The sequence below is a fragment of the Eucyclogobius newberryi genome, unplaced genomic scaffold (assembly GCF_026437365.1).
Source record: "Eucyclogobius newberryi isolate DKJ021-1_F unplaced genomic scaffold, fEucNew1.0.hap1 SCAF_11, whole genome shotgun sequence".
NCBI lineage: Eukaryota > Metazoa > Chordata > Actinopteri > Gobiiformes > Gobiidae > Eucyclogobius > Eucyclogobius newberryi.
This window is the reverse complement of record NW_027315735.1, coordinates 30772731-30790641: the sequence shown is the minus strand read 5'-3', so window position 1 is coordinate 30790641 and position 17911 is coordinate 30772731. Positions and strand designations below refer to the sequence as shown.

The following is a 17911-nucleotide window of genomic DNA, read 5'->3' as shown; positions in this document are numbered from 1 at the left end:
TTTTGGCTGTGGGAAAATACTTGACTTATATATTTTTTTGCCACAATTTATACCCACATAGTCAACTGTTTTTTTCTTTTCCTTGCAGCAAATCACCCCGTTTTAATTTGACCATTTTCTGGACATTCAAGGACCCACGCAGCGCTCCTCATTTCTATTTCTTTCCTCATACGAAAGCTGAATGTGTGTTGTAAAAATGTAAATGTTGTTGTTGTCGTTTTGGAGCCTGGACTGGACATGAGAGGGACCCACACGGAGTTGCAGCGTCTACAATCCGGGACACAAAGCCACCCACATGAGCGCAGAGCGGAGCAGCGGGTCACTCTGGGGGATTCCAGCGAACATACCATGGGACAACGCAGCCTTCTGTAAAGCACAGAAAACAGCAGAGTCGGCTGCACTGGCTTCAGCTCCAGAGGATGAAGACGCCTCTTATGAAAAAGGCTTTTAAGACAATAAAACGAGACAAGAATCCAGTGGAAGAGGATGAAACTGCAGCTTTACGCTCTCTCTGGACATGGCATCGGCAAATTAGACACTTTACAAGCCATAACTCACATTATTTATCACAGAATGTAATTTACTGAATTATTCCGGGGAGGAAAATGCTCAAACAAACACAAACTCTGAAACTAACATAATCATGATTTCAAATACAATACAAATCCCTCTGCTCAGAATTACATGTGATACTCACGACACAAACTCTGGAGCAAAGACACTTTTATAATTCACACAGGGAAAATTCAGTGAAATGGGACGATTAAGCATTTTTGAGTATTTTTGCATGCGAAAATTAAAAAGTCACCCATCTATCGTGTTCTTAAACTGGCTTGGGGTGAAGTCATTTTAAGATTCTTTGAGTTTTTAAATAATTTGGTTTATTACTTAGACCCATTATTCAAATTGACACCAAGACCTAAAACAAATGGAAAACATAATAAATACAAGTTAAAGTTGATTAAGGTAAAGGTTTCCCCGAAGCCATTACCAAAATGTTTCCTGAATATATTTAAAACAGAAGTGTCAGAAACATTAATAAATTATTATTACGCTTTCTCGACTGGTTTATTTCGACAGTACAGAAGTCATCGTTAGAAGTAATTGTTTGACATCATCAGGATTTCAATTATGAGCTAAAGAAATTGTGATCATATATTTTTTGTCATAATGGAGCAGCTTTATGTGACAGTGAGAAGTGTGAGGAATCAGAAGTTTATAGACCAGAGCGTCTCAAACTTTCCTTCTCGTCACTGTGGATCACTTTTACCACTGCGGGTCCACGACAGTCGCACACAGACTGCTTTCTGCGCGGTGCCGACTCGTACCACTGCGTTTACGTTTCATTGTCTTCAAAGCCCATGGAATAAAAACAGAAAAGAATCGACACATGGCTTCTTTTTGCATATGCTCTACATCGACACATGAGCGGTCAGAAGCAGAGCAAGTTCAAAAGTTAGACTCACAAAGGAGTGTAGCGTCCAGCCGAATTGACTCTCTCCCTCTCCTATTTTATTAATAACTATTTTTAACGGTATAGCATAAAACACATACTTTGAAGATGTACAACTACAGTAGGCGGAGGTAAATGGACCTTTTCAGTTGGCTGTTAAACGCCATTAAAAGTAACACAACAACAACAACAACAACCACCAGTCAAATTGAGAAGGCCAGAACTGACGGTTAGATGAGTTTTTATTATTATCATTATGATCCATTCCGTTGACTGTCAGAGCTAGGCAAGAACAAATAAAGAATAATCACAATTTTGTCCATCACGGTTACTCGTTCATTACATTTGCAACCGGTTTCCAAACATTAGCCAAAAACACTTAAAATGGTTCAATAATACATTCATTAATCTTTCAAACCTTGTTCCCCAGTCGACTGCAGCTTGATCATTGGGTTTTTATGACTTTCACCATGTTTTTTCTATGTTTTCGCCGTTAACCCAAGCTTACTTTACACTTTGCCTCTTTTCTGCTGGACAACGTGGGACAGCGTTTGGACTCAACTGAAACCTTTTAAAACAAAGACCGTGGCATTATTACTGATAAATCCAAAAATATGAATGACACTTACTAATCTTCACACACAGTTAGTCGTCGTCATGTCAACACTGCTGGCTCGTGACCCTGGATTATCCTCGTGTGAAGAAAACTCCCAGTTAACATCTATATTTAGCCAGGTAAACATAGTATGCATCTACAAATAGCAGAGTAAACACCCTCTGCAGCAGCTCATGAATGGTTTTAAGGCACTCGTAACTGTGAGGGAAGTGTTTGTGCTCAGTTTTACACCAGTAATCAACATATTAAATACAGAAAACATCAGATAGCCTGGTCAGGTCTGAGGCACAGCACTGTAGACTTAACAACAAACAGGTGAAAAATATGACGTTTTTATCATAATTTTATGTATTTTCAATGGGATTAAACTGGGATAACTAACTGGAAACTGGGATTCACCTTAGAATATGAGCATTTGAGGGCCGATAACTGTTGCATGAGTGATGTCCAGTTCTGTTTACGCACACGTGATCTACAGTAGTTGCATTTATACAGATCTTACGCACCTTACCACAAATTATACTTCCGAAATGATGTCTTTGTTGTCTTAAAAGGCTTGGCTAAGGTTATATCTGACGTCAGTTTGCTAGCTAATCGTAATATCTGATTTAACGTTACATTTTACAGTTACCTTTGTATCACACGCAGGAAGCATTATTTCTGCCTCAAAATGTGTAAATAATGAATATCAACATCTTATTTTTACTTTTCTTACCTGTTCACGTAGTTTTCTCAACAACTTTAGGCCAGATGATGACTTTTGGCACAAGGTCAAGCTAACACTAACAGTGAAGCAATAATGCAACGTTAGCTGTTATTTGCTTTGTGAAAATGTAAAAACAATAGAAACAGTTGTACATCTTAAGGTTCCCTTTTTAAAAGACTTAAATTGATGTTTAAAGCGTTAAAAAAGCGTTGCATCTTTCTCAGAAAACTACTTTTTTTCCTTTTACAGCGTTTACTTGAAAAGTGAAAATCAAACGTTGAGCGCATGCGCACTGCATCACTAATCAAACGCACCTGTTGATTTTCTTCACTTTCTTTTCTTGTTTTTTAAAACTGTTATATATTATATATTATATATTCTCAGAGTCAGTTTAAACACTAAACTATATTATATATTCTCAGAGTCAGTTTAAACACTAAACTATATTATATATTATATATTCTCAGAGTCAGTTTAAACACTAAACTATATTATATATTATATACTCAGTCAGTTTAAACACTAAACTATATTATATATTATATACTCACAGAGTCAGTTTAAACACTAAACTATATTATATATTATATACTCACAGTCAGTTTAAACACTAAACTATATTATATATTATATACTCACAGAGTCAGTTTAAACACTAAACTATATTATATATTATATACTCAGTCAGTTTAAACACTAAACTATATTATATATTATATATTCTCAGAGTCAGTTTAAACACTAAACTATATTATATATTATATACTCAGTCAGTTTAAACACTAAACTATATTATATATTATATATTCTCAGAGTCAGTTTAAACACTAAACTATATTATATATTATATACTCAGTCAGTTTAAACACTAAACTATATTATATATTATATACTCAGAGTCAGTTTAAACACTAAACTATATTATATATTATATACTCAGTCAGTTTAAACACTAAACTATATTATATATTATATATTCTCAGAGTCAGTTTAAACACTAAACTATATTATATATTATATACTCAGTCAGTTTAAACACTAAACTATATTATATATTATATACTCACAGAGTCAGTTTAAACACTAAACTATATTATATATTATATACTCACAGTCAGTTTAAACACTAAACTATATTATATATTATATACTCAGTCAGTTTAAACACTAAACTATATTATATATTATATACTCAGAGTCAGTTTAAACACTAAACTATATTATATATTATATACTCAGTCAGTTTAAACACTAAACTATATTATATATTATATACTCACAGAGTCAGTTTAAACACTAAGCTATATTATATATTCACAGTCAGTTCAAACACTAAACTATATTATATATTATATATTCACAGAGTCAGTTTAAACACTAAACTATATTCACAGAGTCAGTTTAAACACTAAACTATATTCAGTCAGTTTAAACACTAAACTATATTCACAGAGTCAGTTTAAACACTGACACATCACAGATAGTTTAATGTTTTAGTATTGAACATTTAGAGGTCTTGTCTGCTGCCTGAGGGAAAGATCACCCCTAGAGGCGACACTCTCTTGATGCAGGAAATTGTTTTTCCTTTGTAAAATAAAGATTTCAAACATTAATATTAATATTTGTGAGTCCACAAACTCATGAGAACTCAGAACTCAGAGGGCGACACAATGACGTGAGGCTGGAAGGTTTCACATATAAATACAGCTCTATTCAGACCCATCTCTGTTGATGGATTATGCTTTACATCTTCCTATTCTATACAGCTTTGATTTATCCTTTAGCCTACTTTTATTTCATCCTACTTGCACATATACATGTATATTTTATCTTATATATTTTTATTTTTTGTAATGAAAAGCCTTGAGCTTCATATAGAAATTCACCATGAAAGAATTGTGAGTCTAACATGACCAGATTTTATTAATTCCAATCTGAATGTACAATAATTTAATAATTACACAAGTATAAACCACAAGGGTGGAAGCATACATATTTACAATGTAAAAGTGCATTGTTAAACTAAACATGAAGGACTATGATACAGACTGATTAAGTGCAGACCAGAAAAGATCCCATCTACCGGTGCTTCCAAAGAGAAAAGACCCCAAGAAGTCTCAAAATAACTATGGCACCTTTCAAACTGAAAATATCGATTAAACTCATTTAGAATTGGTGAGATCAATTGTTATTATACCATATCTACTGATTAAGTTAAGACTGTGCTTGGTAATGAAACAAAGACGTTTTGTCATTGACGACGTGCCATCCACTGCAGACGACACGTCGCTCATGAAACTACGACGCCGCGGTTACGGGTCGCGTCCAATCAATGCATCCGACAGGCAGCCCCGCCAACTGTGTCGTCCACGGGCAGATTGTCCCGTGGATTCCGTAAAGGTTTAGAAACAAACCGACACATCGAAGTACGTATTAGACATGAGCGCCGGAGCAGAGTGTAGTTCCGTTGATCCGTAACCATGGTATTCAGGGTCTCTAGAAGGCAATGTAGATGTGCAGTTCAGGAGGAGACGAGCGGGGAGCGTCTACGTCATTTCCGTAGAAGTCTGTTATAGCGTTTAATGTTGCCGTTCGGTTGACGTCCACGTTCGACCGACGTTCCATTTTTGTCCTCCGTCCCCGTTGTCGCTCGCTTATTTTTTGACACAGTTTGGCCAAGCGGGACCGCCGCACGAAGCAGACACGATGACGTATATGATCACCTACATGGAGCAGAGCCAATACTTCCCGGTCAACGGCCACATCGACGACACGACAAACGCGGTGAAATGTCGCCGGAACTCGCTTTACTCACCAGGCACACGAAGAAGATGAGAACAAACAGCTTGAGGTTCTTCATGCACATTGCGCGTGCCAGGTTTCGACTTGTCGTCTTAAATGTAACAGACTAAAAATAAAAAATAAAACATCAAGAAAGATCAGTATAACGGAACTATGGAGAAAAAACAATCAGTGGTTAAAATATGTAAAGACAAATAAGGAAACTCACCGAATCAACTAGATTTTCGGTCTTGTCTATGAGCAGCTCAATCTTTTCTCCTCTCTGAGCAACCAAATCTGTATAAAAATGTGCAGGAATTCAACATTTAGTGCATTTATTTGGGGGCAGTAAGATATCGCTATCGAATTGAAATCATCATTTGAGCGGTCGCAATTAGCACATTGAAAAGACTGCAATAACATAACATGTTGTTTGCAAAGGGAATCATAATATCCTATCATATTGTGTAAAGGCAAACTCTGTAGTACTCTCTCTTTGCACTAGAGGGGAGTGTTTTGTTATTTTTGTGATAGAAAGATTAGAATTTAGCTGCGGAGGGCTGAATAAATAACTTCAGCGACGATACTAAATGACTGACTCCATATAGTGTTTCATTCTGCTCTTTATTACAGCTCGTCTTTTGTAATGATATTGCATTTTTGTTTATTCAGAAAAAGGCTTTACTGGGAACAAATTGCGTCAGTAACAGACAATACGTGTTACTGTGACAGGCCTACAAATGGGACTGGGATTCATTGAGCAGTTTCACAAGTCAGTCAAATGTTACTGTGATAACTTAAACTGGGACAGACTAAAGACGGCTATGAATTTTATGATTGTGATTTTACTCAATGCGATTTAAAAAGACAAATATCATGCATCATTTGTTTTGTTATTGGCCTTTAAACAAGCTCTTGAGTGCCTTTACTTTGGCATTTCATGTTTTAGAACTTTTGCCACAGACTTGGGAGACGCCACAGTAACTGAGTTTTGGCTCCATCTACTGGCTGCAGAGGTAAATAAACAATATTCAAATCAACACTGTTTGCAAATGCAGCTGCTCGCCGACTTCCTGGTTTAAGTACGCAGTTGCAATGATCGCGATTTGACAGCAGATATGCGTAGAACGAGTCCGGCGAGAATTTAGGGAATTTAAGAAAGGAGCAAAGAAGATTCTCAGAGCCACGTCACAGATCGAGAAAACGTCAGACATCGAGGAGATTCAGAACAGAGTGTTTTTGACGGTCGGAGGGGAGAGGAATTTCTAACCAGGACTCATCAAACTAGTGTGAATGAAGCTAAATGCAACTCCAGGTATGTTTTTGATGAGGGAACAACGTTAGAACATGGTTAAAAGCACATGTTCTATATTTTGCCAACCAAAGAACTCACCGATGTTGCGGACCATAATCCCCTTCAAATCGTCCACCTGCATCTGCGTTTCGGTGAGACGATCCGTTCCCCGTGGGTCCGAATGATGCTTCTACAGAAACAAAACGTGGTCAGGGATTGCGCTTCATGAAATATGTGCGGCGCAGGGCGATGAGCTACACGTCACCATCTGAGCTGCCAGCGTTGAGGAGAATTCACTGTTCATGGCATAAGGGAGCGCCGTCTGCGCCCGGGACCCATACGTCGTTTGGAAGCGTTTCTTCACTTCGCTGAGGAAACTGAAGGCGCGCGACCTCTCAAAGTCCTGTGTAATGGAAAATTATTAAACTATTTTCACTTCTGAAGAGAGGCATAAGAGACAGAAAGTATGGCTCCGAAATGAGATATGACAGATTAACCGTTTGACATTTTCCAGCATTTCAATATTGCTTGAAACAAAATACTAAACTCCAGGCAGAGACACATTGCGACAATGTTCACGGGGTAATTCTAAAATAAATGTAGTATGTGGTCAGTCAAAACAGTGCAATCTATAAAGTAGTTTGCACGCATCATCTTCCATTTCCTGTTTTGTCTCGTCCTTCTTCCTGCAGATAAAACCTCTCATGAACTTGAACGTCATTTGTACTTACATCATCCGTAATACACAGATATATGATTCTGTCATGGCAAATGTAGTGGAACAGGTAGCTGAAAGGAGAAAAGAAACAGAAATTGATCAAATGTATTGTTGTTTTTTTACATCCTCTGCTCGGCACTTTTTTTACCTTCATTTTTAGCAAGCAAAATAGTGTTTTTGTTCATGTTTAAACTTCCTATACGTTATCTGTCCTTTTCCTCTGTATCTAACTGCGTTGCAACAATGACATTTCCCCATGTGTGGACAATAAAGGAATATCTTATCTTATCTTTCAAATATTATACAAAATAATTTATACCACATGCTTGTCAAGTCATTCTAAAAAAGGGAAATGTATGTCAATTCTGCCTCTCCACAATATAGCAATAATTATTAGCATCTAAGAATGAATATTGTGATAATATTGTTACATCTCTGCTGGTCAATAATAATAACGACACAAGGTTAACCCATGTTCCTAGTATATCAGCTCATGTGTTCTTTAAACCAGCTTTTTGAAATAGTGAAAGTTTGAGGGACGAGCTCAAGGCATCGATTTCCAAACAAACGAAACATGACACACACCTTCCATGGCTGTAGGTCAGCTTGTTGTTCTCTGAAGGGACTTTGGCTAAAATCTGTTCCGTCACCTCCAGGAAGTTGCCCCCACACCAGGCGTGTTTGGCCAAGATGGTGGTCCCACGAGCCACCACCGCAAACAGGATAGCCATGGCACCGTTTGGCACGTCACAACCGCGAACAATCTGGCGAAACAAATGCAAAACAGGAAAGACCAGTTTATGTTTAAGTATTTCAATGTGCTTTAAAGAACAAGGAACTAAGCATTCAAATCGCAGTAAAAACAGATCTAAAAGTCATAGAAAGTAGAGGCTTGTCTCACATCTTCAGGGCATTCACACATTTATTGATCGACATGTCAAATGAGAAATAGAGGCTTTTGATTACATTTTTAACCAAACCAAGGTTGAAATGAGGTGACTGAAGACTTCTGGATAGAGAATATTTATGATTCAAGTGTGTTATTGATGGAAATCATAAAGTGAAGTCTTTTATGACAGTTTCAATTAATATTGCAGCCGTTTTTGTGATTAAAAATGCTTTTCGTTTGTGTTTTAGAGTCTGTATAATCCAGATAACAATTACGACGAGATTTTTTATAGTGCAACCCTACAATAAATGTGTATTGTGTCAGATAAACTCTTTTATAGTGCTACAATAAGCGATTAATTCTTCTTCTTTCTTTTTTGTTTTTACACTATAATTAATCATTTATTATCCAGAGAGAATCCTACTGAAATATGAGTGGGTACGATATATAACGCGCATATGTTTTATTTTGGAACTTTTTTTTGTTTTAATCTTGATGAAGAATTGTCATTGTTGTTCCAGTCAGCATGCAGGAAGTGAAAATGCGAGACGAGACGTTTCCAGCGTGAACAAACGACAACGCAGAACAATTACTAACTGTCACAAAAGTACATTACGCAACTGTCACGAGGATCGGAGCCCAAGAGTCATTTTAGCGCCACTACTAGCGCAAATGAACCTGCGGACTGCGGAGTTAGCAGAATGTAAACAACATTAGCCGCGTAGCCCATGAAGCGCGGCGCCTCGTACAAGCGGCTCGTACAAATGGCACCGCTTACACTCGTTTGTTTGATACCTGTGTGGGTCAGTGTTGGTTAATGCGGCCCATTTACAAGGAAGTCCACCATCTAGAGAGATTTCGGCGCTTGGCTAATCCTTTTCGAGTGACTTCTGCCTCTTTTGCTTTGCGAAACCTGCCAACGGGAAACGACGACACCTGCGTTCTGGGTAATGTAGTTCTCGCGGAACGTTCTGCCGTTTTTCATCAGTGGCCTCGTCAGTTTAGAGACTACAACTTCCGCATTCATATTGTTTTAGTGCATCATGGGGCATGTGACGATTTCCCCCTTAATTTGGTCTTCTAGGTTTAGATGTTAAATGGTTGGAAAGATACATTTATTTCAAACCCAAAGCTACACTTATTTTTGTATGTATTTAGTGACTATATACTATATTTTACCTATGACTCACTTGGTATGATGTTTTTTTTAAATTTATTTTGCTTTTCTCTCGGCTGTCTCTCTGCCTGCCAGACTTTACTGCATTGAGTGACTCTTCTACGTCATTTGCAGCAAAACGAGCATGGCCGCGGATGGCGAGAAGAAACCGGTCCTGGAGATGGTATTTTACATGCTTTATTTTGGCTGAAGTTACACTTATATGATGTTTGGTTCTTTATAAAGTCATAACTCTACAAAATAGAATTCTCTCTTTGTTCTTATCGCAGCTGAACTGCTCGCGTGGGCTATGGCCATGTGGGCAGAATGTAAAAACACACGTAAAATGACCCTCTGTAAGCTCTTCAGTGACACATACTGCTCCCAAACGTGCACTGATCGTTTTAGAAACACTTAATGACTGCTAAATGTAATAACTTACAAAAGAAAATGGATTAAAAAGACTGCACTTTGGCGTGTCCCGAGTTTGTCCAGTAAGGGGCAGCATTTTACCAAATTTCTCCTGCATAATCACAGAAAATCCGTTCAGTTGTAACTGTTTCCCGCTGTTTTTATGGCTTTGCAAATGTATTATTGCTATTAAAGCTCTGGTATGTGGTTTGCCTCTAGGTCCAGGCCGATGGAGCAGATGACGGCTGTGTGACGTTTGTGATGCACGATGAAGACCATACTCTTGGAAACTCTTTACGTTACATGATCATGAAGAAGTAGGTTTTCTCTGTGTGTGTTGGGGGAAAACGGAATACAATTATGGATATTATTTGTTTCTTCTTTAAGCTTTACATGTTAATTGTATTTTCAATGTTAAGATCTGTGTCTTTTACTGGATCTAGAGGATTTTTATTAGATACAATTACCTTTTGTCATCCATTTTTAATTCTAAATATTACAGCATTTAACACAATACTCTTATTCATTTTAAGAGGCTAATTGGCGGACGACCATTTCATGCTCTTTCTGTTCAAATATTTTTTCTTTATATTTCTCAACATGTAAAGCAGAAGTTGAATGCACTCGTCTACTTCCTTAAACCTTTGATACATTTTAAGATATAGTTAGATTATTAATACCAGTCTATCCTTGTGTTATTTATACACTTTTCCCTTCTCTCTCCAACAGTCCTGAGGTGGACTTTTGTGGCTACACCATCACACATCCTTCAGAGACTAAGATCAACTTCCGTATCCAGACTCGAGGTAAGACGGGCACTAAACATCTCCCCTTTGGCCCTCGACCGACGCTGTTTATGAACACTATTAAGTCCAAAACATGCGCGTTCACATCTGCGACAGTGTAAAGGTTATTCCTCAAGAGTAAACATGTTGATGAGAGTCCGGTGCTTTCACTTTGCCTGTAGCGGGCCACGCCCCCCTCCCTCCGGCCGCTACCTCCCGCTGCGCACGGGACCAGAACCACTGGCGCTGCTGTGAATAAAAACATCACAGCAGCATGAAACGGATGCCTCGTCACTTGAAGTCACTCTACAGGAATTAAAAAAAACACTAACACAAAGATTTGTTTTGTACGGTATGAGTTTCAGGGAATTCAAGCAGCGGAACCAAATGGCTGGAGGTTGAATTCCCAACATAAGTGCGGCGTGTGATTGGTTGTTGTCTGAAAGGCCCCAGTCACTGTGTTGCAGCATTTATTTTTTGTCCCAGCGTTTATCAATTTAAACGTGCAACAAAGCAAAAAACAAATAGAGAATATGAAAGTGGTAGAAAAGGTTTGAGGTTGTCCAATGATATTTAATGGAGAATGTGTTTGAAATCAAGAATATTTTCTAAAACATGGTTCAGATTGTCCACTTTTAAAACTTGACGAATGAGAGATCACACCAACTAAGGATAGAAAAGGAAATAAAATATATTGTAATTGTTAGAACGCTACATGGTCTAAATTATTATTTAAAGGCATTATCTAGACTAAACGTCCTGAAATAAGAAACAGATCGGCACATTAATAGTAGGGTTAGTTTTTCTGTTTGTGGTGCTTTGTCGTTTTATTGCTGGTGTGTTTTGTCTTCAGGAAACATCACGGCCACAGAAGCATTTCGACAGGGCCTGACCGACCTAAGTGAAGCGTGTCAACATGTTCTCAACACGTTTCAGGTGAGCAAAAGTACTTCTGTTTTTAACCACTGCACAAGGAGTAGAGTAGACACTGAACACCTGAAATGTTATTCTTGTGTCTAGTTTTGTCATGTAATGCCAAGTAATCTTATCTGTGCACATTATATAGTACAACATGCTTTTATTGCTTATCGAGGGATGAAAGTGAGAAAACATGGGTCATTCTAATAATAATATGAATGCATTTGAACCAATTTGATCCATAAAGTGCTTATTGGACGTTCAAAGGTGCTTTATGTTGCATTATTCCTTCTCTCCACACTCGGTGGTGGTAAACTATTGTAGCCACAGCCTCCCTGGGACAGACTGACTAAAGCAGGACTGTGTCTGTCCTCATACTACAGAATCATACTGGGCAAAGTGGGTGAAGTCGTCCTGCTGTGGTCCTTGGTATTGACCAGGCCCCGGCTGAGAGGACGAGACCGGGCCTTGACGAGCAGGAATGGCCACGAGTATAGGCTCATATTCATATATCTATAGACCGATTATATTCATTCATTTTATTTATTTATACAGGGAAACCCAATGAGAAAAGTTCTCTTTTTCATGGGTCCCCTGTTAAAACACAACACAAAATAGACAACAAACAAACACAGGATACTAAAACACAAATAAAACATTAAATTAAATTGTCCAGTACATAACAGAACATTAACTAATAAACTTAAACCACCCAGTGCTGTTAGGGTCAGGGGAAGTCACAAAAAACACCCGGGCCGTAACACGCGCTTTAGACCTTGTGCTGCTCCAGGTCGTTAAACACAACCAGGAACAACTTAAACTTTAGAGAGAAGACTGAAATACTGACAAACTAATAAAAGAATAGCATACAATTTTGCACAGGTTTAATCTCCACGGGACACTGTGGGTCCAGAGGTGGAAGTGTTGTCGCGGCGCTGTTCTGTGATGAGCGCCATGTGTGGGAAAGCCCTTTTCAAGCCAGCGCAGACGCATATAATGCAGCCTGTCACACTCAGGGACGGCGTCGGACTCATTTTCTCTAAAGCCCAGCAAAGTGAACATACTCTGTCCAAAAAAAGAGAGGGAACCGGGGAACGAGTGTGGATCTGTGGCCAAGAATCTGCTCTCAGAACGCTCCATCAGCTGATAACGTTATGCAGAAATCAAATTATTAGATAAGAGAATTAAAAACAAAGAGCACATGGATTAACTGAACTTTCTGCTTTCTTTATGCATGTTTTTCCCCAAAGACTCCACCCATCTGCAAAAGATTATCTTCCTATTGGCAACCCGAGCCCCCTTGTCTGTCAAACTGATAAACGTCCACTTTTAAGACATCCACTTGTTCTCTGACAAATGCATGACACATTGGGAGTTGGGGCTTTGTCTTGATCACATCGCATTAATAGTCCAGCTCCAGATTTTCACCTCTGACAAGTAAAACAGGAAGCGTTTCCAGTTTGCCCCCCGCAGCTTCACAGTCGGGGGCCATCGCTTGCGGTTGACCTCATATATTCAGCCTGACACGCCTCCACTGACTATTATAACCCTCGTGCATGTCTCTTTAGATGTGGATTCCCGATGATGCACACGAGTCGCGTCGGGTTGTTTTACGGCCTGTTCGCTCCTGTGCTAACGCGGCCATCCGTCTTTGTACGGCTCTCGCCCGTTAACGCGTCGCAGTCATTGGTGTCTGACCTCTCCGCGACCTTGCCAGGGCACACGAGCAGCGCACCTCGCCCCAAACGCATTAAACGCTCCATCCGTGTGCACTTTGGGAGCGTCAGAGCGGGGGTAATCGCAGAAAGCCTTTTTGAAATGTGAAAAATGTAAACAAACCACCCGGGATGTAAACCTCTCGTACCTTTTTCTCACTGTTATTTTTCACTGGTGTAACGTACCGTGGGACATTACGAGTTCTCTGGTTTCAACTCGAACCCGTTTGGACTCGGGACCCTTTTTTATTTGGACCAGAACAGACTTGTAAGTGAGTAAAAAGTGGTGTTCTGTTCTCATACAGTGTCACACGGCGATGGCATTTGGAAACGGAGATGCATAAACCCTCGTGTTGTACTTTATTGAAGGAAATGTATATATAAAAACTGACAGATTCTCTTCACGAGTCATTTATTTGTGACGCCGTGACAGTAAACGTCTGTACTGTACCTGAAACGGATTACATTTGTGGACTCAACCTAAACAAATATATATATATCTCACGAGCTCTGTCTGTGCGTGATGGCGCGTGACACAAAAGAAGTAAATAAACTCGACTGCATGGTCTTTGATGTCTCGAGAAGGCAAACCTGTTCGACCAGAAGTATTCGGTTTTTTGAGAGAGCTTGATCAGGATCCTGAAGGTCAGTGCTGTTCAAGACTCGTGACAAACTTTACCTTTTATTTTCCAGACTCGAGTGAATGAGTTCAAAGACAAGGCGGAGCAGCCCATGGAATGAGGGGCGGGGAAGCGGAGACCACCCAAAGACCTCTGTTAAATGTACATATATAATTTCTTCTTTTCTAAGTTTACTTTGTACAGTTGTGCTTTTTGTGTTTTGAATGAATAATAACATTGTCTTCAAGATGTTCCTCCTGTTTGTTCTTTCATTGCCTCATCGTCAGAAATGGTTTAATCTCAGTTTCTATGTTTTTAACTGAACAACATACATAAAACACACATTTTGGTGAATTGGTTCAGGAATGATCAGCATTCAGGTAAAAGCTGACAAGATGCAGGTTAAACTAAGAATACTGCTACTGCTACTTCTGTTACTGCTACTTCTGTTACTGCTACTTCTACTACTGCTACTTCTGCTGCTACTTCTTCTGCTGCTACTTCTACTACTTCTACTGCTACTGCTGCTACTTCTACTACTGCTACTTTTACTACTTCTACTTTTACTACTTCTACTTTTACTACTTCTACTTCTACTACTACTGCTGCTACTTCTACTACTGCTACTTCTACTACTACTGCTGCTACTTCTACTACTACTTCTTCTACTACTGCTACTGCTACTACTGCTGCTGCTACTTCTACTACTACTTCTTCTACTACTGCTACTGCTACTACTGCTGCTGCTACTTCTACTACTGCTTCTACTTCTTCTACTTCTACTACTGCTGCTACGTCTTCTACTACTGCTGCTGCTACTACTTCTGCTACTACTGCTACCTCTACTACTTCTGCTACAGCTAACTCTACTGCTACTGCTGCTACTTCTACTACTTCTGCTACATCTACTGCTACTTCTGCTACTACTACTTATTCTACTACTGCTACTACTACTTATTCTACTACTGCTACTACTACTTCTTCTACTTCTACTGCTTCTACTGCTACTACGACTTCTACTGCTACTTCTGCCTCTGCTACTTCTGCCTCTGCTACTTCTGCCTCTGCTACTTCTGCTACTAAATTCCGATTGGATTTTTTCCAGCTTATACAAATATGTGATATTTGTCTGTTGTGGAGTGATGACCCACATTTGCCAATATCAACATTCTTGTTTTACAGCCAGGCTCACAAACTGATGTGAAGTTTACAAAGAGCTCAAAATTTACCCCAGAACTAGAAGGCGCTTGGTTTAGATTCTGATAATGCTCTAGCTCTTTATGATTACATAAGTGTTGTTCTGTTCTACATCATTTCTGTCCGTTGAAGGAGACAAAAAGCAGACGTGATGGTCCAAAGTGGTCAAATGGTTCTCATGTGTCTGTTTGAAGAGTGACATCACAAACGTGGGAGATGGGCTGACCTTATTAGCACAGGAATGTTGCACAGAGCCAAGAAATGAGAGAAAATAATGAGGTAAAAGTCATTCGAGGTGAGTTCTGAGCGCGGTCACGAGGATATGAACTCGACAGGTTGAGATTATTCAGAGTAAGAGGTTCAAAGGTCTATGAGCTGAGAACGTTACATTAGATTAAACAAAATGGAGGAAAATAGTGTCTCATAAACTAGCCATCTTCCTGGTCACGTGTCACTTGTCGGCTGATGTTACTTTCCTGAGGCGTGGTCAGGGGCGTGGTCAGAGGTGTGGTCAGGGCGTCCAGGGGGGGTCCACATGCCCCAGATGTGAACCCACGAGGACCTGCCAGAGATGATGACCACAGACCTGCTTCAACACAAAATGACCACATAAACCTGCACGTCTGAAACACATCTGTATGAAAAGGCTCATCGACTCCGCCCTCACACCTCTTTTACTTTATCTGTTGTTATTCTTGTGGTTCATGAAGTTTCAGAAATGTGTTAATCATTAGTTACCATAGAACTGATGCCTCCATTGAGCTTTCAAACTGATATCGTTTTCCCCTAAAGATCTTTGGGAAAACGGGGATTTGACTTCCGCAAACTGGGCAGGGTCACAGCTGTCGAACTCATGATAATCATAATAACGGTTGTGTTGAATCCAAGTTCAAGCTCTTCCTCCGTTTATTTGAAAGAGATCTTTGCTTACGTTGAGATGCCACAGGATCACTTTCTCTTTCCATGATGTAGATGATGGAATCACGAGCTCAGACCTGCAGCTCCACAGTCCAGGTTTTGACTCCAATGGAACAGAACAGCTTTATGGAGGACACATTCAATGAAATACATCCATCAATTCATGAATCAAATATGTCATTACATGTATAAATGACTTCTTAGATCCTTGGAGCGTTTGTACAGAGCGCCTGCATTCTAAAAGCCCACATGCATCAGTGCACGTGGCACCAGGACACCCTAGGCCGGAGGTCAATGATCGACTTAGTTGTCGTGTCATCAGACCTCCGGCCGCGTGTCTTGGACACTCGGGTGAAGAGAGGGGCAGAGTTGTCAACCGATCACCACCTGGTGGTGAGTTGGATCCGCTGGCGGAGGAGGAAGCCGGACAGACTTGGCAGACCCAAGCGCATTGTGAGGGTCTGTTGGGAACGTCTAGTGGAGCCCTCTGTCAGTAGGGTATTCAACTCGCACCTCCGGGAGAGCTTCTCCCATGTCCCGGGGGAGGCTGGGGACATTGAGTCCGAGTGGACCATGTTCTCCGCCTCCATTGTTGATGCGGCTGCTCGGAGCTGTGGTCGCAAGGTCTCCGGTGCCTGTCGTGGCGGCAACCCCCGAACCCGGTGGTGGACACCGGAAGTAAGGGATGCCGTCAGACTAAAGAAGGAGGCCTATCAGGCCACTCTGGCTTGTAGGTCTCCGGAGGTCATCGACGGGTATCGGCAGGCCAAGCGAGCCGCGGCTCGTGCTGTCGCAGAGGCAAAAACCCGGGCCTGGGAGGAGTTCGGGGAGGCCATGGAGGAGGACTATCGGTCGGCACCAAAGAAATTCTGGCAAACCGTCCGGCGCCTCAGGAAGGGGAAGCAGTGTCTCACAAACACCGTTTACGGTGCGGGTGGAGGCCTGCTGACCTCGACTGGGGATGTCGTCGGACGGTGGAAGGAATACTTTGAGGATCTCCTTAATCCCTCAGTCACGTCTTCTGAAGAGGAAGTAGAGACCGGGGACTCGGAGGCTGGCTCATCCATCACCCAAGCTGAAGTCACTGAGGTTGTCCGCAAACTCCTCGGTGGCAGGGCTCCGGGGGTGGATGAGATCCGCCCTGAGTACCTAAAGTATCTGGATGTTGTAGGACTGTCTTGGTTGACACGTCTCTGCAACATCGCGTGGCGTTCGGGGACCGTGCCTCTGGACTGGCAGACCGGGGTGGTGGTCCCTCTGTTCAAGAAGGGGGACCGGAGGGTGTGTTCCAACTACAGAGGGATCACACTCCTCAGCCTCCCGGGTAAGGTCTATTCCAAGGTACTGGAGAGGAGAATCCGACCGATAGTCGAACCTCGGATTCAGGAGGAGCAGAGTGGTTTTCGTCCCGGTCGTGGAACACTGGACCAGCTCTATACCCTCCATCGGGTGCTCGAGGGTTCATGGGAGTTTGCCCAACCAGTCCACATGTGCTTTGTGGATCTGGAGAAGGCTTTTGACCGTGTCCCTCGGGGTGTCCTTTGGGGGGTGCTCCGGGAGTACGGGGTCCGGGGCCCTTTGCTCAGGGCTGTCCGGTCCCTGTATGACCGGAGCAGGAGCTGTGTTCGCATTGCCGGCAGTAAGTCAGACCTGTTCCCAGTGCATGTTGGACTCCGCCAGGGCTGCCCTGTGTCACCGGTTCTGTTCATAATTTTTATGGACAGAATTTCTAGG

General features: G+C 40.9%; 3 protein-coding genes across 3 annotated transcripts in view; 1 reads left to right on the top strand and 2 right to left on the bottom strand.

The window, feature by feature from the left end:
- mtus1a (microtubule associated tumor suppressor 1a) overlaps positions 1-391 on the bottom strand; it is a 34704-nt gene extending 34313 nt beyond the window's left edge. Inside the window, exon 1 of the mRNA XM_072439886.1 lies at positions 348-391. The gene's annotated coding sequence lies outside the window, so the exon portion shown is untranslated. The remainder of the gene's footprint in view (positions 1-347) is intronic.
- Positions 392-4671: 4280 nt separating this feature from the next.
- On the bottom strand, positions 4672-9392 carry sybl1 (synaptobrevin-like 1). Its single transcript, XM_072439885.1, has 8 exons — positions 9253-9392; positions 8154-8332; positions 7582-7639; positions 7116-7253; positions 6950-7040; positions 5786-5853; positions 5591-5683; positions 4672-5498 (listed from the first exon to the last, which is right to left on the bottom strand). The coding sequence occupies exons 2-8, from the start codon at positions 8297-8299 to the stop codon at positions 5430-5432; spliced, it is 663 nt and encodes a 220-aa protein (XP_072295986.1). The 5' UTR covers positions 8300-8332; positions 9253-9392; the 3' UTR covers positions 4672-5429.
- A 297-nt stretch (positions 9393-9689) lies between these two features.
- On the top strand, positions 9690-14311 carry polr1d (RNA polymerase I and III subunit D). The gene is made up of 5 exons (XM_072433882.1): positions 9690-9797; positions 10244-10341; positions 10754-10830; positions 11663-11745; positions 14136-14311. The coding sequence occupies exons 1-5, from the start codon at positions 9759-9761 to the stop codon at positions 14181-14183; spliced, it is 345 nt and encodes a 114-aa protein (XP_072289983.1). The 5' UTR covers positions 9690-9758; the 3' UTR covers positions 14184-14311.
- Positions 14312-17911: the final 3600 nt, after the last annotated feature.